This window comes from Anser brachyrhynchus, assembly GCF_964034855.1.
Source record: "Anser brachyrhynchus genome assembly, chromosome: 16".
NCBI lineage: Eukaryota > Metazoa > Chordata > Aves > Anseriformes > Anatidae > Anser > Anser brachyrhynchus.
Genome location: NC_137734.1, coordinates 12,248,750 through 12,276,068, shown reverse-complemented (window position 1 = coordinate 12,276,068; position 27,319 = coordinate 12,248,750). Strand labels below are relative to the sequence as shown.

The following is a 27,319-nucleotide window of genomic DNA, read 5'->3' as shown; positions in this document are numbered from 1 at the left end:
CCCCAGCCCAGGCTGCCCCCAGCCCCCCCCAGCCTGGCCTCGGGCACCCCCAGGGATGGGGCACCCCCAGCTCCTGGGGCAGCCTGGGCAGGGCCTCGCCGCCCTCAGAGGGAAGGATTTCCTCCTCACATCTAAGCTGAGCCTGCCCTCTTCTAGTGTAACGCCATCCCCCCGGCCTGTCCCTACCCCCTGACAGGGTCCCTTCCCCTCTCTCCTGCAGCCCCTCAGGTCTGGGCAGGCCGCTTGCCAATTTATTAGGCCAATAAATTATCTGGCATCAATTCCTAGACACACATTTAGGTATATTTACACTATCTGTATGTACAGAGAAGTCTTCCCTGCCTTTGACTAAACCGTTCTGGTTTCAGGTAGGAGTGCAAGTTTGGAGCTGGCTCAACACTGCTGACAAGTTGCTATCAATTCTGGTGGGAAATCTAATGGAGTGTGCTGGAACGGTTCAACACTACTCTTTTGTTTTTAAATTAAAAAATGGACATAAGTCATTACTCTGAGTGCTCTATAGAGAATGGATTCTACTATCTGCTGTTTTCTTTCATTATTGTTTCTAAAGAAGCCAACTTCCATTTCAACTTTGTTAGTTTTTCTGGACAAACCTTTCTAATATTCAAGGTCTACTAGAATTTCAAACAGTTTGAGCAGCTCTACATTAGAGTGTAAAGTGTATGACAGAGCACTGGGATAGGCTGCGCAGGTGGTGGGGTCTCCTTCTCTGGAGATATTCAAGGCCCGTCTGGACGCCTACCTGGGCAACCTGCTCTAGGGAACCTGCTTCGGCAGGGGGGTTGGACCCGGTGATCTCTGGAGGTGCCTTCCAACCCCTACAGATCTGTGATTGTGTGACACACTATCAGGTTATAACAATATAGGAGTAGAGCATCCTTTCACACAACAAAGATCTTAGGGATAAATACTTTATCCAGAAGAAGTTACCAAGCACACCGTGCGTTCTTTGCAAGGTATGTAAACCCCAAAGGTTAAAGGGAAGCTTTGGGAAAGGAACTTAACGGAGACTCAGTGGTGCACCCCGGTACAATTTGACAGACTGGTTTACCTCAGTCTCTTCTAAAGAGTTTCTTCTGTGCTACATACTCAGCACTTAAAGTACAAACTTTCCTGAAATTCATAAATACCCACTACACTCAGACGAAAATTGAAAAGTTATCAGCCACTTCCAGAGTTTTACAGAAACAGCTAATTTTCGTTTTTCCCTGTGATTTGTCCCAAGTGAAGGGGAAGAAAAACTCTGCCACTTGGTGTTAATAGTGTGTTGCACAGACTTTTGCCTGAAGGAAAAGCTTTTAAGCAAGCAAAACCAGAATTCAGCAAAAAAGAATCCCTCTTTACCTCAATTAGGAGATGAAAGGGGCCCTCTCAGGTCCCTAGAAAGCCTAAAGAAAGGGGCAGTAAGAGCAGCAGGGGTAATAAAGCTCTATGATTCTATTTTAAGTGATGCAATCACAATCAGCAAGAAAAAAAATAAGTTTGCCAGACTTCAAATATTAAGGGCATGATTTTTTTTTTAAAACTGTTACATCACTGTAAATGTAGAGCCACTCCACTGATATCAATTACCTTACAAAGATAATTCTTCCATGTCCAAAAACAGGAGAATCAGCAGTTGTGGGTTCTCATCCAGCCCTCATCACTGCTGTGTTTCCAACAGAGCATTCAGTATTGCATTTAGCTTCTGTCGCTCAAGCTTTGGTTTTTCATTTTCTGGTTGCAAAGTTTCACATGCAGGATAGCGTTTTGTTTTTACAACAAAAGCTTTCCTGGATGAAGAGCTAGGGAAGGGGAACAATGCATATTTCAAATGTCACCACATTAAAGCAGAATCCCAGAAGCCCCCCCAGCTCAAGTTAACCAAAGCTCAGCACTGCAGCCCACCAAGGACTCCCCCCACACTGGCTCAGGATGCAGGAACCTATTGCTGGAGTTTGTCTGTAGCCTATGCCCATAACTCAAGTGAGAGAAAAAACAACAACAACAACAACTAAATACAACGGATCTCTCTGAAAAATATACAGCCTCTTCTGACTTTGGTTAAACACATGAATTAGATATTCTGAGTTTAAAAGGATGGCAAGAACAGGCCCAGGCAAGAAAGAGACAGGTGTAAGGCAGAAGTAAAAGGTAAGAGAACTGACCTCTGAGCCGCAGATGTGTGCAATCTCACTGGAGAAAGACCAGAAAGGAGAAGAAAAAGCAAGCTATACTCTAGTTAGCAGTAATACTTTTTTTTTTTTGTCTCACGTGTGTCACTAAAAGGCCAGGACTAACCCTTCATTCCCTACTTCATTTAACAAGAGCATCGCCATCCATCCAACGCTCCCGTGTGTTCTTTGTTACAGGGAGAAGGAAGACAATGACGACTTTCCGAGGCAGCGTTTTATTCATTAATGTTTCTCCACATCCACCTTCCCTTTGTCACAGACTCTTCTCCCCGCCGCACAAAGGCCTGGCAGAACTCCCCTGCAGTTCTTTTCGCTCCGTGCCGATTGAATGCCGCAGGATCACACTTCGCTTTTCCTCTTGACCACCTCTCCTCAACAGCACTAGTTTGTCATAGATGCCCTGGCTGCCACTTATGATTTCTTTTACATTTTCTTTAAGAACTAACAGCCTCCAGGAAATCAGCTGAATACGTAGTGAAAAATCATTTTCCCAGGCGAAGCTGGCTGCCTGACCGCAGCTCCCCGTCAGCAGATGCTGTGAAATCCTATATAGCTTTGATTACATAGATCTGTTCTGAGCAGCTGTGCTTCAGGATACTGCTGAAGGTTCAGGCCTGTAGCAAACATTGTTTTGAATTAACCAAAGCAAGCAAACTTAATCAAACCAGATTTACCAATACACAAACCGACACAGACTGGGAAATGCAAGAAAAAAAGTGAGTTCTGGACTTCACAGGCTACAAAAGGAGATGACCTCATTCATATGACAAACTTCTCATCTCAGCTGACGCCCTATACATCAAAAATAAGGTGCAAGCATTTACCTAATGACTGCAGCCTTTTTTGCTCTTAGCAGCGAGCAGGTCCGCACCCATGGCAGGAAAAGCCTTGGAGCGTGTAGGCAGGATGTGCGAAGTTTCATCTTGACCTCCTCACATTACATGGAGCTTTTCAAAAGCAGTAATAGAAATTGCTTTTAAAAACTAGTCCTCTCATTCTGCTTAGACAATCATTCCTTTTTAGGCTTTTTTTTTTTGATTACAAGCCTTCGAGAATAACCATGAGTTCATTTTCATCTTTGATAGCCTCACCTGTGCACTGAAATCAGAGTCAAGCAACTTGTTGCCCAACATACACGTATTTGACTACAAAACTACTTTCACAAGAAGGTGCTACACAATATTCATTCCTAATTATCAAACTTCACCTCTTTAACTTTGAATCTTGTTCCAAACTTCATTGCAAAGTTAATTTATAAACTTTTTCCTCCCTTGTTCTATTAGTGGAGTGTCAATATTCAAAAAAGAGGTATCTGCAATTTAACAGGGAAGCATCACTTCTGCAGGGTATTCAGCAGCAGAGCCGACTCACGAGGTAAATTCCCTTAAAAATCCTCTTAGAACAACAATCAGATGGATTTCTAACAGCAGTAGTGAAAGGTGGGGGAGGGAGTATTCCCTCTAAACAATCCCTCCACTCTCATAGATGAGACCCAGCCAGAAAATCTCCAATTCAGTACTGCCTCAGACACAGATAATTAAAATTCCCATTACAAAAGGACTAGGATTTCTTTTCTCCGTTTTATCCCAAATTGCAAGAAGGCAATGTGGTTACTCAAAGCACTTCCAAATGCTTACATTTCTATTCAAGCTTTTATTTCCAGACAGAATCATTTAGTAGGTTTTCTGCTTTAGGCAAAATAAACTGAAAACATCCGCTAGTATTTTTGTTGGACAATGGGTGAAAAAGGTAAAGAAAGAGCAAGCTGAAGTAGCCAAAGCCAGTCTTGATGTAACTATAGTGCAGCAGCTGCTGAAGAAAACCTGTGTTGTTCTGTCCAGGAATACAGTAAGCTGGTTCATAAAGGTTAGATGTCTCATTTTCAAAAAGGCAAAAGTCTCCTGCATTTACTGGAACAAAACACATCCCATGAATTTACATTATTCATATAACTAGTTAGAGAAAACTGAAGTGGTGTCATCATCCACAAGCCAGGCTTTCAGATTTTTAGACCACCAATACACCACAATTCATCACACAGTGATTTGCTTTTAACTGGATGCATAAACTTCAGTTTAAAGCCAGACATCTCAACGTCATGGAGAGGGCTGCAAGATACAGGTTTTGTTTTTTCACCCCTCAAAATATTGAGCTCCTGCATTTCCCAGCATGAAACGCCTCTGCTGCAGATGACAAATCAAGACAGAAATGACAAGTCAATCACTTTGTATCTAAGAAATGGAAGGCCAAGAAAATACAGTTATCCAGAAAAATAATGAAAGGAAAGGTAGAGAAAAATCAAAGACTATCCCTGACTTCCTTAATAAAGCGAAAAACTGACTTAGCTATCAAGGAAACATACAGCACATCTCCAGGAAAAAGCTAGGTTTTGAAAAACTGCAGAAAAATCTATCATATTCCCAAGACATATAAGAAATGCAATGGGTTATTGTGCCTGTCTTTGACATAATGAGATAGGTCATAATTCGTCATAATTCAAGATGGGCCTGATCCAGCCACTGTCAATAACTTCTAGTGAGGATGAAAGCTTGTTCTCAACATCCCGCTAACAAGCCCCGTAAAACGACAGGACCCACCTAAGTCTCCTCTAGTCTTGGAGCTTCTTCAGCACACGAGTACGCCCCGGGAGTGCCACACAACACCCAGCTTCTTAAAAGCTGACAGAAGGTGCTGACTTTGCCAGAGCTGCCCTACTTCTAAAATACCCAGACACAGCCAAGATATTTGTATCACTGGGGAGACCTGGAAAACATGCACTGACAAACAGGACACCTCTACAACAGCAAAGCCATGCAGTTAAACAGAGGAAGGCTTAATGTACTACAGAATGATACAAGTAATTAAACTGATTTTTAAAAAGTATGAGTGTCCACTTCAATTATGCACAAGGAAAGATCACTTTGGTAGTGCCTCCTGGTTGCTGAGCCTCACTGCAAGCTTGATTCAGCCCCCAGAGGTTGGGCACATTGAGGTCTCAAAGGAAAGGGACTTCCTGGAGTGAGCTGCATACAGAAGAGCAAACAGAAAAGCCCGACTTGGCAGAACAGCGAGAACATCTGGATCAGTCTTCAGGTCAAGTCTACTGTGGCAGTGCTTGAAGAGCAAGTATCTGATGCTGTGGTTGCTGGGAAAAGGCAGGAAATTAAAAAGGGAGATGCTGTGTCAACATTTACCATTATTTTTAATATACAACATGATTACAAATTCCAATAAACCCAACAGCAGCAGAACAAAGAACATTTATGCAAACTCTGCTCTATTTATTTGTTGATAAGGCAATACGTGAGAGAAGAGAACTAAGTGCATCAGATGAGACTGTGAGGCAAGGTTTCAGACTATGGTAATACAGACACAGCTCCAGTCCCTAGACCTTGCACTCAAGTGGCAGGGACAAAACCACAGCCAGACTGGAGAGTCCTTTTGTCTGCGTGAGGGAAGAAAAAGCACAGGAGCAAGCACTCCCAGGTCTTCAGGTGAGCTGCTGCACACTCTGAGGATGGATTCTCTCCCCTGGAGGCACACGATAAAGCAGTTGCCACCTTCCATATCCCTGGTTAGTTTTTGCTAAACAAGCGCCTTGAAACATCATAATGCTTCAATATTTAAAGTGTTTGAGTCTCGATCTGTTCAGTGCACAGAAAATATACCCAGAGGATAACATTCTGCTTTGTTACAGCAGCACAAACCCAGACGTCTTCATTCATTTAAGTGGCAGCTCTATGTCTGTACTAACACATTTCAGAATAGGACTTGGCTCCAGCGCATGCTGTCAGCCGTGGTCCTCCCATGCCCATAACAATCAGAAGAAAAGCTTTTCTCTTCCAAAGCAAGACACCAGCTAGATACCATGTCCCCTCTACGTCCCTGCTGCTCATAGTTCCCAACACCCCACAGTCAATGTCCCACAGCCTTTAACACCTCTGTCCTTGAGAGCAGAGAGCAGGACGCAGAGCTGCAGCCTCAGCTGATGCGATCCGGACAAATCCCACCAAGTGCAGCCCTGCACCACAACTCCAGTGACTGGTTCAGCAGCTGCCACCCTTGCGTAGCACCGGTTTTGAAGTTTGGCTGGTTATTTCATGAGAAGTTGTTAGGTTCCTGAAATACTTCTGCCACAGCTGCTTTCGTAGCAAGGCAGACCTCGAGGTCTCGCTACCGCTTCAGGAGAGGCACACTGCTCCCCGCAGCCAGGGCTCTGCACCGTGGCCAGGCTGCAGCCATCAGGGGCAGAACTGCTTAGCACCAGAACTCCTGCAGCTGTATGTGCATTTCAGTTTCTCCCCCAGCAGCTAACAGCAATTGCACTGAGGAAAAAACACCTTTCGCAGTAACTGGATTTAAGTTTCCAATTGCTCAATTGGTCAGAGTATCTAAAAATCGTTAGTGGGACAATGGGCTCACATTAAAAAAAGGAAAAGTTTAAGAAAGCCAAACATAATTGGCTGTCTTCTTACTCAGGTTTTTTTTACAGGTATGCAAACATACTATATCATTGGATGCCTCAAACTTCATACGAAACATTAAAGAATGGCTCTGAGCAAGAGAGCCCATAGCTGAGAACTCTGCCCAAGGCATTTGAGTCATCTTCAGCTGATGCCACGGTAGATGCACCAATAAAAAGTCTATTTCAGCAATGGCTCAAGGAGAAAGTCAGCCAGGAAGCTAACACTTCCGTCACACAGCAGCAGCAAGGCAGAGAATAACACACTGCACACACAGATCGTCTTCCCCAGTAGATTTGTTTGTTTGTTACGAGGAAATATGAAAATTCCCTTTGTATGGGTTCACTGTCCTCCTGCCAGCAGAAGTTTGAAGCTTTACCACCCGTTAAGCAGGAACAGATTTGTTCCAACAAGTGAAAATCCATCTTGTACAGCAAGCCATGACATACCCACTCAGGACAAGCAGCCCTGGAGTTCTCGCTGTAATCTTAAACTTGACCATAAACCTGAAGAAGCACAGCAGCAGTTAAAAAGAAATCTTTACAAGCAGGGAAAAAAAATACTAGCCTGCACGAATTTTTGCCGAGTCCATAGTAAGGTTACCCTTTTTAGAGAATCCATGCACAGCAACGCGTAGCACGAGTTGCCGAAGCCGTGTCCTCACAGAACAGCATTTGCTCGGTGGCAGGAGGAACCTCAGCTGCTGGTGACAGCTCAGTGCCTCCGCGGCCTCGCCTCCCTCCCAGGCAGCACGAAGCCATGCCGACCCGCGATACGTCTGCGCGTCAGCTGCATCTCCGTGAGCTCTCACCTTAACCTGAGGCTGTGAACACCGCGGGGCACGGATCCTCTCTTCACTCTGTGTTTGTATTGCACACGCCAAAACTTAATTGTGAATTATCCCAACCCGAGGTAAAGGGAAACCAGCCACTGTTACAGAGGGATGCTCATCCTGATTTATAATCCAGGCATCAGAGGACAGCTGTCTCATTTACTAAGGAACAGGAGGTTACCAAAGAGCTGAGTAAAAGCATGATTGATTGATTTCTGGAACAGAAGTGAGCTTGAGCTGTTATTAACTACATATTTGCCAGTGAAAGGGCAAAACTCGTCTTTTCTTTGTCAGAGGCAGCTACCTCTGTGCCAGATGCTCATCTCACAACTTGAAGGTACCTGCGTCTATGAATCAATAGCAGTGTCTGAATCTGTCTGAAAAGCATGTTTGCCCTTTCCATATTATTTTTTAAACAATATACACACCAACTTTATAAAAACTGCTGTCAGATGTGTCTACTGGGTTCAATCTCGTTAAACACTTGCGTTCTGTACAGTTTCATGAAGTATAAAATAATCCACTTCAGCAGCCTTGCTTGAAGTTATGGGATGGCAGTTGCAATCTTAAGTCTGTTAAAAAATTAAAAAATTGTTCCTGACCAATAGCTGAGTTCACAGACAGATGAATTTTACGTTACTTGAAAGTTCACTGTCTCCACACTTACCCAGAATAGAAGGAAAACTTCAGCTAAGACAAACATGGATTTGGGAAGTAAAGCGCCAGCAAGCCCAACTTCTCAGCTCTTAAAAAGCCCCAGCAGGTGGACCCAACACCTACTGTGAAGAGCCAGTTCTCAACCTTTCCAGACATTGAAGTAAAAGAAACCAGCTCTGCTACCGCTGGCACGGTTTCCAGTTTTCATCCCGGTAACGCAGGAAGCCTCACAGGTGAGGACTACGAGCCATGAAAAATGAGCACTGCTCTGTCGGTCAGCTTCCATCTGCATGAAGGGAACCTGCTACAGCGGTCATCGCTTCCTCCACTACAGAAGTTACTCTGCAGCATAGGAGAAAAGTGGAAGGTTTCCAGTAGAGAAGTTCCTTCTTCGAGGACAGCCGTTTGAGTTAAGCTGACCAAAAAATCACAGGAAGGAACAAGGTAGAGGGAGAGCTGGTGTGAGCTGACTTCTGAAGTGGCACTAAAAACAGCACACGGATTCGCTGCTCGGCTTTAATACTGCCTTTTCTGAATGCTTGACTTCTCAGACTTAATGTGGTGTTAAAGCTGGGTTTGCATGAAATAGATAAACACAATTATCTTGTGCTTCTACAGAGCATTATTTAAAAAGTTTTCTGTATTCACAGTTCACTAGGATAAAACGGATTTGCGATGCTCAGCAGAGGCCAGGAGAAGTGAAAACGTGGGAATTACGTAAAAATGTGAAGAGCGGATTCATCCAAAAGACCTTCTTGAAGATGACTCGGAAGGTATTACAGATTGCTAGCAAAAGCTTACTAGCTTGGGAAAGAATTTGAAAGGAAAATAACTCTTGATCTTGAGGCATGATAAAGCTCCTTGGTTCAGAGGAAGGCCTCAGCCCTTCACTCAGGGCTGGGCCGAGCGGAGCGATCCTGTCTCCTCCTGTTTCCTTCCGCACACCTTGACCCCTACTCTCATTGCAAACCCAGAGCAACCTCCCCACTTCTTCTGAGTCAAGTCAGCTAAAGGGTCTGTGTGGCTCATTAAATCTTCATCTAATTTAACTCCAGATTAATAAGCTACTTTGATAAATCCCCTGTGAAACATTTTAACACCATATTTTCTTGTTCTGTAGACAGTATATTAAAGACTATTCCCTGTATCTAAATATTTAAGTAATACTTTTTTCCCTGATTAAACTGCAATATGTAGACCATAAATCAAAAGTAACAGCCAAATTAACGAAAACAACCCACATGATTTACCCAACTGATAAAAACCAACTGAAAATCCATACTGATCTGTAAGCCTGCTTAAATAAGCGGTTATAACTATGCTGCAGCCTTAGCTCCGGAAAACTCAACTCTAAGGATATACCCTGCGTTAACTGATTTATCATCCACCAAGAATCAACACTTACCTAGGAAAATAACTAGGCAGGAAAGCAAAACAAGTCTACATCCTGCTTGCCAGTTTACAATCACAAGTAGAGACTGAAATTAAAACATAGAATTAAAATTATAAAAAGAACCAGCTCTAGAGTGGCATGATGAGTGCACGCTCTCTTGAGGCAGCAGGTTTAGGAAGCTGACTGCAGCTTTGCAGGGGCCAACCTCTACAGCACGGACTTGTCCGAGCGCTCTTCATTAGCTTACATTTGCTCTAAATGACACCAGGGAGACTTTCACCACTGACCTTGACGGAAGCAGAATTAGTGCACCACTGAGCATATTTTTGAAAATCTTGGCCTCTGCTAATATTTCCACTGGGTGCTATGACCGTAGTCACCACATGTTACAGTTTTATCCTAGTTTCTACTCTGTTCCGCAGCCACAGTGGTATTTCAGCTTTAGTCGACTCAAAAAGAGCAATAAAATCCTACAACTCCATTTTAAAAACTGAAGAGGTTTTCTTAACATTTTGTATAAGGAGGAATAGATTTAGGCAGTTGCTCATACTCATGCCTTCCTTTCCAAACAAGCTCATCTTATTTAATGTGCATCCACGTGAAACTGAAGGAATTAACTGGATCTCTGACTGGGCTAATAAGAGGAAGACAGATACCTGCAGGAGCAACTGGTCCCAAATGGCTGCACCATGGAAGAGCCTTCTGTGGCACCAACAAGCTGCACACTGGTGGGGCATGCACCTCTCCAAAGGTGAAACTGCATCGCTCTGAGAACCACTTAAGACCCTGCTGGAGAACTGGGAACTTTCAAAAGAAAAACAAAATTGGGAAAAAAAATAAAGAAAACATCTCCTGTTTGTTCCTATCATGTGCCAATCAAGTCACTACCACCTACACAAATTATTCTTTTTTTTCCTGCCTCCCATCAGCAAATAGATGAAGGATATTGATTTGACTGGCAGAGAAATAAACAAAGAGATTCAGCTTCACTAAACTTTAATATAATGTAATTTCAAGTTAAATGCACTATGGACTGGTATCCAACAAAACAGCACTTCTAAGTCTGAAAAAAATGATTCCACTTCAAGAAACATTGCAGAAGATCAAGAGCAGGAATGGACAAAAATACTTCACTTGAAGGCCAGATACGTTGTGTAAAAACAAAACACGGGGACTGCATCTCACACCAGTGCCTGAAGAAAGATCCTCTCAGCTCATAACCAATATTGAGTTTGTCTGACACTCGTAATATTTATACATAAAAGCTACACTTCTACTCCATCATCTTCACAGGACAAGAAGAAATCAATCCTGGGGTATACAGATAATTACAGTGAGTATTCCAATACAGACATAATACTAGCGTTAAAAGGAAAAGATAATCTTGATCACTATTTCTCTAATCCCATCCCTCCCAGAAGCTCAGCGAGATTGCAGAGATACAGTCTGTTAAGTATCCTGAAACAAGATGAAATTAATGCAAGCATCCCCTCCCCTCTCAATATCCTGTGTCGATTGTAGTTCTCTGCAGGATCCTCTACCCTAGTGTTTTTTGCTTGTAGGCCATTGCTCCAGGGGCAGGAGGAAGACAAACCTTTCATTTCTCTTATACATCTCAACTTCCAAATGAAAGACAAGAAAACCTTTCAGGTGGTGCTGAGAAAACCAAGCAAGTACAGGTTATGAGCTGTGAAATGCTTATGATCAAGTGTTGTTCACGTGTAGTCTGTGATTCCGTGGGATTCATGAACCTAACAACTTTTTGTATGTTCAACCTTTTATTGTGAAATGAAGAAGCATTCTATTGCACACACTATTGTACAAGTGAGAAATTGTCAAACAAAGGCCATAGCATGTACTTCTAAAGGTATACATAAAGCTGTACACCTAAAAGACAGTGGTTAAGATCTGAAGCAGCAGCCAGGCATAACTCATACTGAAGATCAGTGGGAACTAAATCACTTAACGCCTTTCTGAAACTCCCAATAAATACCTGTCCACCTCCCACATCCTTAACACCTTCAAAACTTTTTTCCTTCAAGTTTGCACAAGATCTCTACAGCTCGTTAGAGAACAGGACCCAGATACCCAACGCCCGGACTCCTCTCCTACCTACCTGCCACCAGGTCACTTGGTCTTGCCCCAGAAAGCCGAGAGAGGACGAGATGGGGAGCACTGGCTTGTAGCTTACAAGCTCAGACCAGAGTGACTCTACTCAGCACAGAGCAGCTGTGTTGGAGCGGCCATCCTCAGACACACAGGATAACAGCCTGTGCCAAAGGAGGGTGAAGAAAGCAAAAATCCTCCTAAGAAGTCCTTCAGAAATGGTCTTGCCCACAGTCATCGAGTCAGCTTCGTAACTTAGCAGATGCCAGTAACTCAGCACAGTGCTCAGCATTTCTGTGCCACCAATCCACAGGCCCTACACCAGCTCAGTGGCGAAGCCATGCATTCAAGGCAGGCTATCTCAAAGAGAAATTAATTTAAGAGCAGAAGCCATTTAGGAGCAAAGATGCTGTACTCAGAAGTAATAAAATTCTGGGACCCTTCTCTTATTTCTATTTTTGAGAATATTTCTGCACTTGTTATACCAGACACCAGTGCTTGACTGCAACAGCCACAGCACCTTTGTCTCTCTCTAAGCAGAGCGCTCACAGTGCGAGGAACATCATTCGTCCATGGTTTTAGGGTACTTTGAAGCAATCTGTGCTGTCACCCAAATCACACCCCCACAAACACCACCCCTCACGTACGACACTTCAGAAGAGCAGCACCAAGCAGTGCCGAACACTCACTGTGCCAGCCAGGCACCCCAAGGCACCCCAGGCCCGCTCCACCTCGCCTTCGCACAGGGCCCCAAGCCTGACTCCCTCCCCCTCGCCCCCTCTTGCCTCTTCCCTGCTTTCTGCAGGCAGGCACACAACTGGCACCTCTGGGCCTCAGATTCTTGGATGTCACTCACACCTCTCATAACCACAGAAGGAGCTGTGCTGCACCACACCAAGATGCCCCAAAGAGCCTCCAGGGCACCTCAGAAACCCAGGAGGACACAACGAGCAGCCTTCAGGCACAAGGCCTCTATTCTGCCCCCAAACACACATCCCTCAGCACATAACAACCTCTTTCTCAGTGCCACCAAAACTCTCATTTATGAAAAATATAAAGCACCACAAACGTCCTTGAAGCAAATCTATTTCGAAATAACAATAGTGTTTTTTTTCCCCTTTAAAAAAGTCTTGAGCTCAAGTACTGCCAGGGCACACACCAGGCTTTAATCCTTACTTTTCCAGGATTGACAAATTTTGCAACACTTGCCCAAACCAAGTTACTGTTTCAGTCCAACATACTATTTACTAGTGCAGCAGGGAGAACAGGGAGCCAGAATGCACACAAGGATGGAGGATGAGGAGCACCACAAACATACCAACAGATATTCTAAAGCACAATAAATCTACTGCATACCTACCCAGATACCAGGCTGTTAGCTGATTTTCAATCGGTCTCCAGAATGGCACGTACAAAAACGGGGTATCCTTTGTATTCAAACACTCTCACTGAAGGCTTGTAAAATCTTGGCAGCCCAAGTGGTCCACAGATGTTAAACACTATTAGATCACTTCAGGGAAAGATCATGAAACACTGCTCTGTCAGATTCACAGCTGCTGTTGCACAGAATTTCAGACAATTTCGAATTAGAAGGAAAGGACACATTTTTAATAGTAAGGGTGATTAACTACTATTGGAATATGCAACAGGAAGGGCTGTATCCTCCAGCCTTCACGTCTGAGATGAAGATTTTCTTGAAGGAATACGTAAGCCAAGAGGTAAGTTAGACTTTGATAACAGTTACAGCTCATTTCTTGGCTTTAAGTGAGAGAAAATAAGTGAAAAAATGAGTAAAAGCCCACCTGCCAGAAATGGTACTAGATGGTCCCTCCTACAGCTAAATCCTGGGAACCTGCAAGTTTTAATGACTATCCTAGCACACAATTTTGCAAACATTTGAACTTTCTATGCCTTAACAGAACAAGAAGAAACTGCTGAAACTGAGAAGTCTCCTTGGTGATTCTGTACGCAATCATAACGTAAAGCCCCTTGGTTCAGAAACAGCAAACTGGAGGAAAGTAATAAATTCACCGTCTCGATGAAAATAAGAGCGAAGCCAAACAGCCTGGGAAAGACCGTTTCAATAAAAATCAAGGCAGTCACTAAGTTTAGGAAAATTCATACAGGAAGATATTTACTGAAGCCTATTGGTTAGATGAAGAGCTTCAAAATTCAAGGCAGAAGCTCAGCAAAAATTAATAGGCAAGCAGTCGAGCAAAGGAAAGGAGAAAGAAATAGACCAATAACTCTTCAGAAGGTGACTATATGAGGGAAAAAAAAGCTTTGATTTAAAGAAATAGGTAAAAGGGAGACCCCAAAGAGCTAACAAGGAGGCTTAAAAAAATGATTCTAACGAAGTTGCTGCTGAAAACATAACCTGGCTACTGGGAATAAATGTTACCATTGTTGAGATTAATATAGACATAACCCATACTAATGTTGTTTACACGCTAGCATACTGGGATTTATGTCTAGAAGAAAACTAAACAAAAAACATGCCTATTGATTCTTCAAATATATTGTTAATTCTGCTAATTCCTTTGTACCACTAAAGCAGCAACAACGGGGTAAGACAAGAGATCCAGGAAGGAAAGGCACAATCTGACAAAAAGGATGCTCCAACTCTGGAGTACGGTCAAAGTTTCCAGAAGGCTCAGCTAGAAAATCGGGCGTTAGTGAGATTCTCCCTAGGGCCGGTCTATGAATATGATGCTGTTTAAGTGTACTTAAGTACACTAAAAAAGCAGAGGACTGGAAAGGTCAACAATCAAAAATGCACTAATCTAAAATAAATACACACGAAAAGCGATGTTTGCGGAAATCCTTTCATTCTCAAGGATGCCCTTCCCACTGTTATTTTGTATTTTCAGGTATAGAGCCACATGTGAGCCCTAGTGCTGAATTCTGACAAGCGCAAAGAGAACAGGTATCCCAGAGGAAGGAAGAAGTGGGAAACATGCAAATGTATTAAAGCTGAAAATACTGGTGGGTGGGGGGTTCCTTCCCTAAACCAAAGTAGCAGCTTGGATATTACGAGAAATTTCTTTACCAAAATGGCTGTACAGAACCGTATAGACTGCCCAGGGAAGTGCTTGAGTCACCGTCACTGGAGGTCTTCAAGAAACGTGTAGATGCAGAACTTGGTAGCATGGTTTAGTGGTGGACTTGTCAGTACCAGGTTAAGGGTTGGACTAGATGATCTCAAGAGGTCTTTTCCAAACTGAATGAATCTGATTCTATGAAGTACAAATCTCACAGCACAACTTTAACACTAGATTGATACCCATTAGAAGCGTTAGGTCACAACATGCTCGCATGCTTCATCACCTTTTACACAATTTTCCTTGGGATGTTAATGTGCTTCAGTGGGCCGCCAAAGGGAGCCCACTTTTGAGAGAAGAACAAGATCCATTTTATTGAGCTTGTGCATTTTATGAGAGTGAATTTTAAGGCAATATCTTAAGATGTCAAGTCTACAGATCCATAGGATGTCAATGTGCCCTTACTTTAGATAACAATTCCACTGTTCTTAACAAGTGCTTTCTTACAGTATGATAAGCCATCGCGGAAGTATGAACTACTCCTTTGTTTCAAATAAGTGGCTGCTATGGCTTGAGCATGAAAGCAAAGAGGATTCAATAAAGTATTTAATCTTTCAGTCTTCTATGCACCAGTCCAAGTGTCCTGAGCTATAAGAAAAAAAACAAACCGTTTCAATCTCACAGTTCCTAACTGCACCACCGTCCAGACAAGAGTCTCATTTCCAGTTCACCCAGCCTTGAAGGTTTGTATTTCTAACCTACAGCCAGTTTTTCCAGCTTCCTTCAGAAAGCTAACTCATAAGCAGAGTTGCAGTGTGCTCAGAAGAACATGTCTGCGAACAATGAGCCTTTCACAGGATACCACAAATTCAAATGTATAAAAAAAGAATAGATTTAGCCAGCAAGAACTATTCCAGACTGAACAAATGCTTTAAAACCTTTTTCAATGTAGGGAAAAAAAGAGATTTGGCTTTGGACGCATGTTTTAGTGCTGTTTCTTTCAAAAAAATCACTTTGAAATTACCTTCCTACATAATCAGAAAAATCTTGCTAGTACAAAGCTAAAATATTCTGTTGCTTAGGAGTTCTCATTTCTTAAAATGAAAAAGGGTACGAATGGCCTTGCCGTGGTCTCAGATGCAAACAGTGCATTATTTCAGCACGCTTTCAGAAACAATCTCATCTGTACCAGCGCTGAGCTTTAGAGCTTATACATCTGTGCAATTGAATGTTTTTATGGCTCTTATAAGATCGTTAGTCACTTTCTTATATTCCTCCTTTTCTCTCACAGTAACAGACGACCATGTCAGCTACACAAGAGAGGAATTCTCAAACCCTGATGCTAGGCTAAGCTTCACCTAGAAGCAGGAGCACACCTCTAGCGTGCCTCAGGCTCACAGTTACTCACCTGCTCGCATGCTATGGATACAAGAAACACTTTTAAGGCCTGACAATTCCTTCACTTAAAGAAACTACTTGTAGATATAAAGTTTCAGGTAATTAACCCCTTAATATTGGGCCACACATGGTTTTTTCCCCACCTTGAAATACCACAATGAAAACTATCGATAAAGAATGAAAACAGAGTGCAGGTCCCAGAGAAGTGATAATTAGAACTAGTGTCCATCATTTAATGATCAATCTCTACTTAGCCACGACATACTGACAGGGTTTAGAGATGCCTGTTTAGAGAAGCAATACTGCATCAAAGCAAGTTGTGGAAGACCTCGGGATTCTGCCTCCTCTTCCACTGTGCTGATGCTAAATAGTTTTGCGGTTCTAAAAAACTAATTTTCCTGAGAACGTGAACACTAAGTCTTCAAACTGTGTTATTTTCTGGCAGGTTTACTTTTTCTTGGAGCATGAGAACCAGTAAGTAATGTGGGAACAAAAAGGTTGGTTTTGCAGTTAGATGGTTTAAAGGGAAGGGCTGTGGTATTGAGATATGCCTGCAGTGATAAGAAAGCTTAGCAGACTCCTTAGAGCAATTAGGTAAAAATCACGGTGTCAAGTCAAGTCAGATAAGTGAAGAAACATTACCACTTCAAAGAGTAAAAAAGTCAAAAGAAATCTGAAAAACAACAGGCCGGCAACTGAAAGCCATGTATTGTCTGTGAAGCATCAGATAGGTTGTGAACCTGGATTACCCAGTGGGCAAACAGGGGAGGGTCGCAATCATCAAGAAATAAAGTATATAAACTGTACTACGTGACTGGGAGGTGCGCTCCTGCTTGTGGGATGCCCGCCATTGCAATCACGAAAAAAAGTGCTGCTTCACTGAGATCCTTGCCTGAGCCTATGTTATTGGCCACAGAGTGTTTCTCACTGAAGTTATGGCAAATTATTTGATTCCAAGTCTTTCAACTGATGTTGATATTCATTTAAGCAGCGTAAAGCGCTCTGATCTGAACCAGCAGGACTCAGGCAGAGCGCGCACACGCTGGACAGGATCAAGCTCTGCCTCTCCAGCACTGACCTTTACACATTATTCTGCTGGAGCCTACTCAAACGACAAAACTAAAGAAAAAAACAACAAAACCCATCAGCATCAGAAAGCCAGAACCTCTGCCATAAAAGCCAAAGGTCACAGATTTTTAGTGCCATGTTCCACTCCTCCCCCTGACCAACCGCAAAGTTCTGGTGGTTGGAACTGCAAAGACCACCAGGTTTGTGCATCTCACGGTGTTTGTTTCCTCTACTACACAAATCCCAGCCCTGAAGTCCACTTCACATGGCACATCTGCACAAGTGCTCTCACAGCAGGGCTCTGCAGAGATCCAGCCCCGTGCCTCGGGACTGGCTGGGGGGGTTCAGGCTACAGCAGTAGCCGCAGTGAGGAAACTGACAATTAATTTATGGAATGAGAGGAGAAAAGTGAATTTAGCAGTGAACAGCTGATAATATTGTTTTCAAGCTACATTTCCCGAGCCTACAATTTCTGTTTATATGGACAGATATTACACGAATTTACAAGTCTCTCCATAGTAATAGTCATTACAAATTGACTTTATAAAGTAGTTGAATAGGCTGAGCAAGAAAAACTTGATGTGCTTCTCATTCACGAATGCAGAAAGATGCCCCAAACTGCGCAGAACTCTCATACCTGTTACAATTTCAGTTGTATGTGCATTTAATGAACAAAGGGGTTATTTTTCTCAGAGTTCATCAGCAAAGGCTATCTTCAGGGTCTTGCATCTTTTGGGGCAGGACAGAGTGGTTTGAAGACAATTCAGACGAAGCCCTCCATACCACAAGAGAGGTACGGAAGCTATTATCCCTCCCTCCCCTCCATCTCCTAAGATTTCTCCCAGGATTTCTTAAGTCAGAATAAGTTTGAGCAAACAAAGACTGCATCCAGCAACTGATTCAACAAAAGATTAGATACTGACACGGGTAATGCTAAACCCTAAATCCACCAGATAGGATTTATTTATTGAAGCTGGAAAGTGCAACAGCTCTGCACCTCGGAGCACGCAGCACGTTCCAGCCGAAGTGGGAAGGAAAGCGTCCCCAGGAGCTGCACCGTGACCGTCCCCCTGTGTTCCCTGTGCCACGCACCACCACCACCACAGCGGGCGTCCGCAGCAGGAGGATGCTGGTCTGAAATAGTTACTGAATTAACAAGTTCTTTCCTATGAAGTACAAAAGCAAAAGGATGTCGTGGTTGACTGCCAGAGAATTAACCTCCCCCCACACACACACTGAACCCCCCCACTGCCCCCAAACCCAACCAAGAGACTTTTTTCCCTGCAAACACAACAAGAGATAAATATAGGTACTTATTATGCAAGATATTTTATCTGATTTATGGATTGTTGCATCTCTTGCTACACAAGCCAAAACTGTAAGAGTGATAAATTACAGGGATGCATGAAATTACAGAGTACAGGGGACATGTTGTCAAAGATGCCAAGGGAAGATGCAATGTGCATGCCTTCAGAACAGGCAGGGAGAGGGAAGCTCTCTGCATGAAAAGCTCCTGGATGTACAGATCCCTCTGACTGCTGACTTGATAGTTCGGGTTTTTTGTGGAAGAAGAAAAGGAGGAAAGGAAAGGGAATACACACTATTTTTTATTATTATTTTTTACTAACATAAACAGTATTATGAGCAAACGTTGTAACCTCTACAATAAAAAAGCCCAGCTGAGAGGCGAAGTGTGATTGCTTGGCTCAAGCTTTGCCTTGGTGCACTGACAGCTTCTGGACAGGCACGGGTTTCCTCCACGGCTCACACCACCAGCAGCCTGTGTCAGTGCTCGGCAGCCACCTACCCACATACACAGAAATGCCAGCAGATACATGACAGGAACAGAAGCCAGGGTCCTCCGAGGACCAAGTTGTCTGTGCCATTAATGCAGGAGGTGGAGGTCTCGATGGGCAACTGCTGCCAGAAGATCATGCAGCAGGTTTTAAAAACCTCGCTTCTTTGCAAAAAACGGGTTAGAAGTTTTCACAAAAGCCACACTGAGGTACTTCTGTAAGTCAGGTTGACAGGGCAGGGGAAAGAAAATGACAAACTGCTCTACGACTCAAGGAAATGCACCCAAAGAGCCCTGTGAGATTCAGAAATCTAACTTTACGCTTTTAATATCAAGCCTGTTCGTTTCCCCCTACGCTCTGTGTACCATGCCCTCCCTCTCACCGACCAGCACTAAGCCAATGCCAGGGGAAACCTGGCCGAATTCTCCCCAGGTCGTGGGGTTATCAGGCCCAGCAGCCTGGCCAGGACTGACCGAAGGCCCAAGGCTGCCACCATTAAACGCTCCCCTCCCGGCCGCCGTTTCCAGGCGCCCTGCCCACCCGGCTCGCAGCAGCAAGGTGCCAGCAGCACCCAGCGAAAGGGGAGGGTCGGCTTCGGGAACTGAAACGAGCACAAAAGCTAGGCATTAAAATAGCACCCCGGTGACATACAGGTGAATGGTCCGAGATATGACCACACCCAAAAAGGCGGCTGGAGCCCTCTGGCTCCTCAGAAGGCGGTGTCACCAGCCCAGCTCCGGCCGCTCTGAAGTGGGCTCGCAACATCCACTTGGGCTCTGGCAGCCAGGTGCCTGCTGGCAGGGTGCTCACTGTCTTCACACAGGGGCTGAAAGACTTCTGGCCCCCCCACTTCTTCTGCCAGGCAGACCTGCGGCACAGCACCCATCGTTTTGGCACAGGACCAGCCCGGGGGCCATCCAGGCTGCGTGTTCCCTCAGGGGAGGCAGGCTGCAGGTTCAAGATCTGATAATGCCACTTATGAACTCTGAGCACATTTAGAATTAAATGGAAAAAGAAGCTACAAATTATCCTTCCGTAAACACTTCAGCAGCCTCCCCAGCCAGCCACTGGCTGCAAATACAGGTGTTTTGCTGAGAGCAGGCTTTGGCTCCGGAACATCGTTAGAAAGCTGCTGTGCTTTCCAGCTCATTTGGCCACAGCAACAGAGGCAGGTAACTAATGCCTCCAACTGTCACAGCCGAGCGAAATATTGTACAACTTGGACTCATCCAAGGCTGTCTTCGCTTTCCAGATTTGAAGGGATATGTTCCTTTGTCAATACAGTGTGCCAAAGGCATACCTGGAGACCAGAAGCCTGCCTTCTCCTCGGGGCTTCCAAGGCTCTCAAACATCTTTCAAAGAGAAATGAAAAATCCACCTAATAAATATGGAAAGAAACACTCTCACAAGGCTATTAAGTATAACAGCTAAAGAACTGGAGGAAGTGAGGTAGATTTTCAACACTTTTTTTCCCCCCCATAATAATGACCAGAATTTACACAATAGTCAAAGTCTTGCATGCAAATGCAAACATCACTATAATCCCTGTTAACAAAGCACACAGAAATTAAAGCAAGCTTAACTAAGCAGTGTGTGTGAATATTAATGAGCCTAAAAAGCTAAATCCAAGCTTTAAAAGTTTAAAAAAGCAAAAAGAGGATTGTTTTCAAACTAATTTGTATTTAAAACTGGATGCTTTGCATGCTAAATGCAAGGAAAAGAATGAACTATCTTGCCCTAGAAAAGCATTAAAAATGAATATAACAAAGATCTTTTAAAGTGTCCGGATATCTGGATATATTCAGCATTTAAGCTGATATACTGAGCGGTGCTCAAATGTCACTGGACAGTGGCTCGCTCCAAATCTCCACATTGCGTTTTTGTACGGAGATCAAAATAATACATACTTTTTTTCCTTACTGTCAGAGCACCCAGCAGTAATGCTCTTCCACCTGACAAGTAAAAGCAACGCATTCGCCACCCACAGAAGTTTAGGACAAATGTGGAACGGCTTTCACATCTCTCAGAGGCAGTTCAGGCTTGATTTTGTCAATGTTGTACATCCCTCATATCAAACTGAATGCTTTGAAATCCTACCAACTTCAGGGAGGAACGGAAAGCATGTCAGCTGGGATTCATCTAAGTCTTAAATGTTTGTAATGTAGACACCCATATCATCTATGCTGTCTTTACAGCTAGAGAAGAGAAACCAGTACTTTTATTCTGAATATCATCTCAGCAGCAGCATTCACGTAGATGTCTAGGTGAGATGAATCATCCTTGAGAACTATCTCTTCCTCTCCACTGACTCTAAAGGGAGCTGAGGACTCACTCCAGCACAGCTGTCTACGCTGCAGACATCTAAAAGCAAGTGAGATGAATCTCACCCTTCAAGTTTCGTGGTTCAGAAGCCCAACGTACCCTATCCATCCACTGAAATTTGGCCAAGAGATTAAACATACCAACTCAGTTCTTACAGCAGTCATGTTCTTCCATGACAAGATTCCCTTCATTCAACTGTCTTGATCTAACATAGCTTTGTTAGCTTTATTTTGGATATATATATATTTTAATATATATAATATATATTTTAAGTTCATAACGATGCCAGATTAAATACTTTCTGTTAAACTGAGAATTACTATTGGGAAAGATAGCAGAACAGCCTGACATCCTAACAACGTATTTGCTTGCTGTATACTATGCTTAGAAACCTACAGTTAATGAGACAAAATCCATATCCGGTGTAATATTGTTGAGTGGAAAATTGGACGGCAGAGGGAGAGATGAGAATCCCCGCAGCCTCATGAAAAAAAGTTCTGGCATTGGAAGCTGGCAATTCTCTTTGCCAGATTTGAACACCAGACGTTACCAGGAGTGCTCAAGTGCCAAAGTGCAGGGAGCACTCAGGTTGAGACATGGGAATTCAGGGCCTTCACCTATTCATGTAGGCACATATGACATTCAGGGAGAAAAACATATAAGGCAGTCACCAGACAACCTCAACAGTATTCTCATATCTCCTTATAAACACACTCCAAGTCCAAAGGAAGCAAAATTCATTTTGAAGGGGCGAAGGACCCACACGGAGCCGTTCTGATTTTACTTTTCTCCTTCAATGGAAGGCAGCAACTCTACAGAACGGACTGTTGGTAAAAGTCATTGAAAAATATTCTAAGCCAGAAGGCTTCCGTGCACTCCCCATCCCTCCTTTCCCTCCACCCACCCCCACCATATCACCAGCCCTTCTGCACTGATTACAGCAGCACCAACAGTTGCACCCTGCATCATTCAGCTTAAACAGAGATCAGTGGCTACTGAGTTCAAATGGTTCATTAGCCACTTGTGCTTGGACCCTGGAGATAGGAATCCACTCTCTAGAGCAGAACTGTATGAAAGCAACAACGAAAAGTGATGAAATACATAATACAGTGAGCAAAGCAAGATGTTTCTGCCAAAGCCCTAATAAGAAAGATGGGGGGGAGGGGGGAATTCCCACCCTTCCCCTGCAGAGACAAACACAGAACAACTACGACCTTCAGGCTGGAAGTTACCCCTTGCATTCATGCACAAATGGGCTAATAGGTTGGATCCCAGTCAGAATCACAGATGTGTGTATCCTAAACCACAACTGCTAACATGCTTGGCAGCCTGGGCAGCATTGGCATGAATAAGACATCCCTGCCAATTGGTCTCCAGTGCAAAGCAAGTGTGCACTATATAACACACTCCAATGTTGCTCTTGAATTCTGTTTTCCTGGTTCCGCAGGAAAAGGGATGGATTTAAGAGCAGCAGCTTTGTCACAGCTTCACCACCTCCTCCCATAGCACACAGCATCCACCAACACCATACCCAGATGCTTGAAGGTACACACACACAGAGCCCACACTTTTTTTTAAGTCCTGAAAAGAAGCAGAGACATTTGCCAAAGTTTCAGTTTAATTCATCCCAGGCTGTAAAGCCCCGTTCCCTGGAGGTACATATTGCTGTCTAATGAGCAACAGTCACGCACAATTACACTGTAAGGCAGCAAATGGCTGAGGATTTTGAGAAAGCTGATTTGTTAGACTAATTCCTGGAGGTAAGAACTTTGGTAAGCAATGGCTCAAAACACAAGCTCAAAACCTCCTAGGGGATGCTACAGCATATATCCTTCTGCTTGCTTTACCTGTCTCTTCTGGTCTACGCAGAGAAAGCCTGAGCAGCTTTCTGTCCCTGCTGCTGGCCCAGCTACAGTTCCGAATGCATATCATTATTTCTCACAAGGATGATCCAGCATGAAGTTAGGACAAAGCAGAAAAGCAACCCCACAGATTCTTATCACATAGCAGAGAGTCTAGAAAATTAGAGTGCATCGCTGACACAGGACACACAGTTTCTCTGCCCTCTGAAGAATGCTTTCTTTCCCTGCAGGTACCCCTCTTGCATCTCATCCCATTCATCCTCACCTTCGAAATGTCTTCAAAATGTCAGTGCATGCCTACAAGAAACTTTCTGGCCCTTGAACTAAACCCATCTTAATATCTGGGTCTCATTTTAATCCTACAGGGCTTCTGAACTCTTTGCTTTACACCCATTAAGAGCTACCTCAATTCAAGAACACCTTTCAGTAAGGCGAGAGGGAAAGGGAACAAGAAACCCCCTTAGCAAGCCCAGGAGCATAGACTGCTGTAATTGATACAGGAGGGAGATGAAACCATAATTAATCCATTCGGGAGATGGGGATCTCAAACCCTTTTTTGGGGAAGGGGAGGGAGGGAACACCTGGTTATGCTCACTTAACAAACAAGCAAAATCTAATTGCTTCAGAGTGCCAGCAAAAATCCGTCCAGGGAATACATCCTCTTATCTAATGCCACCTGCAGCAGGACCACGCCGCTCTGAATCCTAGCCAAGATCAAAGAGCATCTGTGCATCGCATTACTGTATTTCCTCCTCCCCTCTCCGCGCTCCGTGAGACCGGTTTGCATTTCTGCTCGCTCCGTCTGCTGAATCGGTACTTTTCATTGCGAGACGCTTCTTCTCGCTTCTCCCCTTCCTCCCTACGCACCGCGGCGATGCAGCGCCCGCCACGTCCGTCACCGTGGGGAGCAGTGGGAAGCGACAGCCTCGCAGCAGCAGCTCGGGGCGAGCTGGGCTCCTTACCCAGCGCTGCTGCCAGGCTGCCTGGCTGTCAGCATTCGGAGCAGCGCCTGCAACCCGAGCACGCCCGCTTCCTGCTCGCTACTGCTAACAAGGGGCAGGTTAGATACAGGAAAGCATTAAGTAGTTATAAAGGGAAATTAATTACCATAATAAGGAGAACATACATGAATATAAAGTTTGCTCCTTTTTCAGTAATGTTTACAAGAGAGGTATTAGTAAGGCGGTTTGTGTTAAGTTTTTGGTTTTTTTAAACCAACAGGCCCATGAAGAATTCAGAACACAGCACAAGGAAGCAGCCGATGGCATTCGTTACTGAACCACATCAGACCTAACACCTCCAACAGGATGGAGGCACCCCCGAGAAACGCCATACAGCAGAAAGCTTACAACAACATGCGTCGTATCTGTTAGGCATGGGTTCAAAGTTCCCTGCTTTGAGCCTCTTTCATTAAGACACATCTGCATTGGTGGGAGCTGAACGCGCACAGCAGCCGGCAGCTCGCTGCCTTCGAGCACTGACCGCTGTCAAGAAGCGCCAACACGAGCATCCTCAGCCCAGCTCTTGCCGAAAGCAGAGCTACAGCACTGGCAGCCAGCAGTGACCCCACCTCGTAGAGCCCCGTCTCTAATTGTGTCTCTGTAGGTATCTACTTACCAGAAGCTACAGCAGAGAAACGGCTCTAAAAATTATTAGCTGCCGAGCACAGCAGAGAGGCGCAGCACAAAGACCTCCTGTGTGCTGGAAGATAGACCGCGTCCTCCGCATCTTTGGTTGGTTTAAGGTAAAGAAAATTAAATATCTCTTTGGAAGCTGTTTTAACATTTCCAACCTCCACAACCAGCTGGCAATCAGCAGTTTTACTTGCAACATATTGAGCTTACGTGTCAGCCTTGGCTTTGTTAGGCTTTGCAGTTTATTTGCCAACACCAAAACACTCCACATCTTTCAATGTAGCATGGCAGCGGGTGGCAGCACTAGCAGAGGACAAACCCACCATTTCGGCCCGTGGCAATTAACAGCACAGGACTACCAACAACCCCTGGCCCCACTGCCCGAGGGAGCCTGCACCTCGGCCTGTTCAGAGCAAAACCCCACATGGGCATCGTGCGATGCTCATGGACGGGGCAGGCGATGGCTGATCAGAGAAGGTTAGATTATGCTAACAGCAGCTGAAAAAGCACTTTTGTGAGTAGATCAGACTGTTCAGAAAAGGATGAAAAGCTTTAAATACAGAGAGAATTGTATTGTTACAGACATTAGGACTTAGAGCTGCATCTAAGACCCTCCAAGAAACGTTTGCTGTACACTGGGAATCCCCTGGCATCCTCCTGAGACCCTTCCCCAGAACCATCAGCACGACAGCGCATGTCACCACGTGGCACAAGCCAAAACCCCAGGTACCATCACACAGCAGATAATGGTCACCCGGGACACTGAAGCAGGGTGTGAGATCTGCAGCACGACTTACAGGTGTGGGCTTGGTTCAGCCAGCAGTTTACAGGCCCACAAACCTCCTTCCTAGGACAGCCACTTTGTTTGGTGTGGGAACAAGGCTGGTGCCTCACAGCGAGAAAAGGAGTGGCTGCAAGCAGTGGCAAGGAGAGGGGGGGGGAGGCTTTCATCTGTGCTCACCTGAGCAGGGAAGTGAAGGAGGCTGCAGGAAGATGCACCCATGTGTCACCTGCTGGGCAGGGGCAGCACTGGCACTGCTACCAGGCCACGTAAGGCACGCTTAGCTTTCTATCCATTTTGTGAAAGGCCTTTTAGTCCTGTAAGTGCAAGTTTGTACATACTTCATTCATTTGCCATCCCCAGTGGGTTTCGTATTAATTTAAATGTTTATACAGCGCTTTGAAGATGTAAAGTACCAAAAGTGGCAAGTACTTTCATTAGATATCAAAGAGCTAGCTATAACTTCTGGAGAATAAGTGGATCCATCAGCTGAAATAATTGGTTGCACTGAACGCTGTGACAAAGTAGAATGTTATAAGTGTCATTTTTTTCTACTGTATACACATAGCAAAGCACAGAATCATTCAGATTTGCTTTTGGATGAAACACATCACAGCAGGGTTATTTTCCCAAAGAATTACCTTGCTATTTTGGGGAGGAGCATTGTCTTTCTCTGAAGAATCAAATGTTGGGCAAGGCTAGAAATAAGACATTGAAGATGACAGACAACTGCTATAAACTGTTACAGCAAATACAAGGTCTTTGCTTTAGTCCTGCTTTACCAAAGTTAGGCTCTGCTGACTCTGCTATTTGTGGCTTCAGAAGCATACAGGTTAATGTGCAACTGAGAGAGCACATGGAAAAAATATGAAGAGCAGAATGACCTGAGAGATAAGGGGCACGTTCACTGAGCTACAATTTCAATGTTTCTTTAGTACACATACCAAACACGCATGTTTTTCTGCAGCAGAAATACGCCCTGGAATGCTGATTCTTTGGATTTCAATATAACATTCAAAATTACTTTGGAAACTGCTTTTTCCTCCTCCCCATGTTACTCAGATTCTGGAAGAAGATTCCCATTTTACAAGCCTTCATCAAAATGGTTGCTGTTGTGTACTGCCAACTGTACTGGTAAGGTGGGAATAGACCCATTACAGATTCACAGATTCACAGATTTCTCTAGGTTGGAAGAGACCTCAAGATCATCGAGTCCAACCTCCGACCTAACACTAAGTACTCCACTAAACCATATCCCTAAGCCCTACATCTAAACGTCTTTTAAAGACCTCCAGGGATGGTGACTCCACCACCTCCCTGGGCAGCCCGTTCCAATGCTTAATAACCCTTTCGGTAAAGAAGTACTTCCTAACATCCAACCTAAAACTCCCCTGTCGCAACTTTAGCCCATTTTTTTTTTTATTTTGGTGACAGGATGAGGGGGAATGGGCTAAAACAGGATGAGGGGGAATGGGCTAAATTAGCTTCCAAGGATCTGTGCCACAGCCTCTAAATGCCAAGACAAAGAAAATAAACAGCAAACAATAGGCAGCAGATCAGCACTGCCACCACTAATTAAGCTAAAAATATGCCACCATGGAAATAAAGGAAAAAACAGTCAGTGGGAAAGATGTTGACGTAGCAGCAGAGCGCAGCTCCAGCTGCTTGGGCACATCTGGCAAATAAAAATGAGTCTGCCACTGACTTATTTATCCCAGTGAAGGACAAAAAAATCCCCAGAAGCTGATTTTGTGGGAAGTAGCTATATAAT

General features: G+C 44.2%; 1 protein-coding gene across 10 annotated transcripts in view; it reads right to left on the bottom strand.

Annotated features, from left to right (window-relative positions):
• The window catches only part of PTPRT (protein tyrosine phosphatase receptor type T), a 582,374-nt gene that overhangs the window by 378,893 nt on the left and 176,162 nt on the right, over positions 1-27,319 (bottom strand). For 2 of the 10 annotated variants that reach the window (XM_080557605.1, XM_080557601.1), the window contains exon 2: positions 10,197-10,344. The exons of the other annotated variants lie outside the window; for them this stretch is intronic. In XM_080557605.1, the coding sequence (XP_080413731.1) occupies positions 10,197-10,344 (148 nt within the window). The remainder of the gene's footprint in view (positions 1-10,196; positions 10,345-27,319) is intronic. 10 annotated transcript variants of the gene reach the window in all.